Source organism: Cynoglossus semilaevis, chromosome 4 (assembly GCF_000523025.1).
Source record: "Cynoglossus semilaevis isolate Cse_v1.0 chromosome 4, Cse_v1.0, whole genome shotgun sequence".
In the NCBI taxonomy this organism is placed as follows: domain Eukaryota; kingdom Metazoa; phylum Chordata; class Actinopteri; order Pleuronectiformes; family Cynoglossidae; genus Cynoglossus; species Cynoglossus semilaevis.
Genome location: NC_024310.1, coordinates 1,651,461 through 1,652,803, shown reverse-complemented (window position 1 = coordinate 1,652,803; position 1,343 = coordinate 1,651,461). Strand labels below are relative to the sequence as shown.

At 45.0% G+C, this 1,343-nt stretch overlaps 1 protein-coding gene across 1 annotated transcript in view; it reads right to left on the bottom strand.

Moving 5' to 3' along the window:
* foxg1c (forkhead box G1c) overlaps nucleotides 1–1,343 on the bottom strand; it is a 3,039-nt gene extending 1,696 nt beyond the window's left edge. The window contains exon 1 of the mRNA XM_008308494.3: nucleotides 1–1,343. This exon is cut by the window's left edge and continues 1,696 nt beyond it. Coding sequence (XP_008306716.1) covers nucleotides 1–346 — 346 coding nt within the window. The 5' untranslated portion in view covers nucleotides 347–1,343.

Below are 1,343 nucleotides of genomic sequence, written 5' to 3'. Positions count from 1 at the left end.
GCGTAAGTCTGCGCTCCGGGCTCTGACGGATCGCCATCATGATGAGGGCGTTATAACTGAACGGAGGCTTCTCTGTTTTCACACCGTCTCCGCTGCCTCCACTTTCCTTCGACTTTTCCCCGCCACCTTCTCGACTTCCGCCGGTATCTTTACTCTCTGTCTTGCCGCGCTGTTTGGAACTGTCGCTCCCTTCCTGGCTGGATTTCTCCGGATGTGCAGAGCGCAGCTTCAGGGACGCAGACGCCGGCTCCGGCTCACTCACCTTCCCTTCTCGTCTCCACAGCAGACTAGTGATGCTGAACGAAGACTTGTGGAATAATCGCTCCGAAGTTTTTAAATCCTCCATCTCAGGGATTAAACAGCTGCCCTGCACCTCGGCAGTAGTTCAGTGATGATGGCAGAGAGTCTGTCTGTCTGAGAGTCTGAGTCCTGAGGAACCAAAGGAGCGCAGATTCCAAGTGGCGAGGGGCCAAAAAAAAAAAAAAAAAAGACGCACTGGCCAGAGACAGAGACCGAGACACAACTAATGCGCATGATCACAGGAAGCCAGCAGGACGCGTTTCATCCAAAGAAAAAAAAAGTAGTTCAGTTCTGTGATACAGAGCAGAAAGATTCAGAGATTCAAAGATTCAGACAAACATTTTAACTGATTTTAGACCCAATAAACTTACAACTTAAACCAAGTTGTGTTTAAAGTTTAGCTCCACCGGGAGCTTTTGTTAAAACTTAACTTCACTTTTATTCTGGACAGATTTGGAAGTGTCTTTTGGGATCGTTGTCCTGCCACAAGACTGAGTTTTGCTTCTTATTTTGTTGATGTTTTCTTTTAAATCTCCATCTTTTCGAGCTTTTCCTTCTCCACGTCATTAAACCCACTCCTCTCCTCCTTTTTGTGAACTTGGACGTGTCCGTCTGTGTGATCAGAAAGTCCTGACCATGTCTCATATGACGGATTTTTAGGGTTCATTTCTCCAGGTTGTTTTTTGTACAACCAACCCGGCCCAGAGTGTCAAGTGTCTGGGAAGCTGTTCCAACTTCACTCCTTTGTCTCATCTCCATTCAAGGATTGTTTGGTATTCTTCGTTTTCCAGTCCTCCGAGGATGTTCCGTGAGTCTCTGATGACGAGATAAAACGCATTCTATAATTGTAGAAGATTCGAAAACTTCCCTTGAATCACTGTTCTATTTTGAACAGCAGCATCTTTTTTTTTCTCAAGTCAAAAAGTCGTGTCGTATTTTCCTTGGAAAGGAAACTTTTAAAAACGCTTTGCTTAAAAAAACCTTTTAAACCCCACATTTAAGTCATTTTTATGACGGACCAGAAACGGTTACTCCCCCCATGA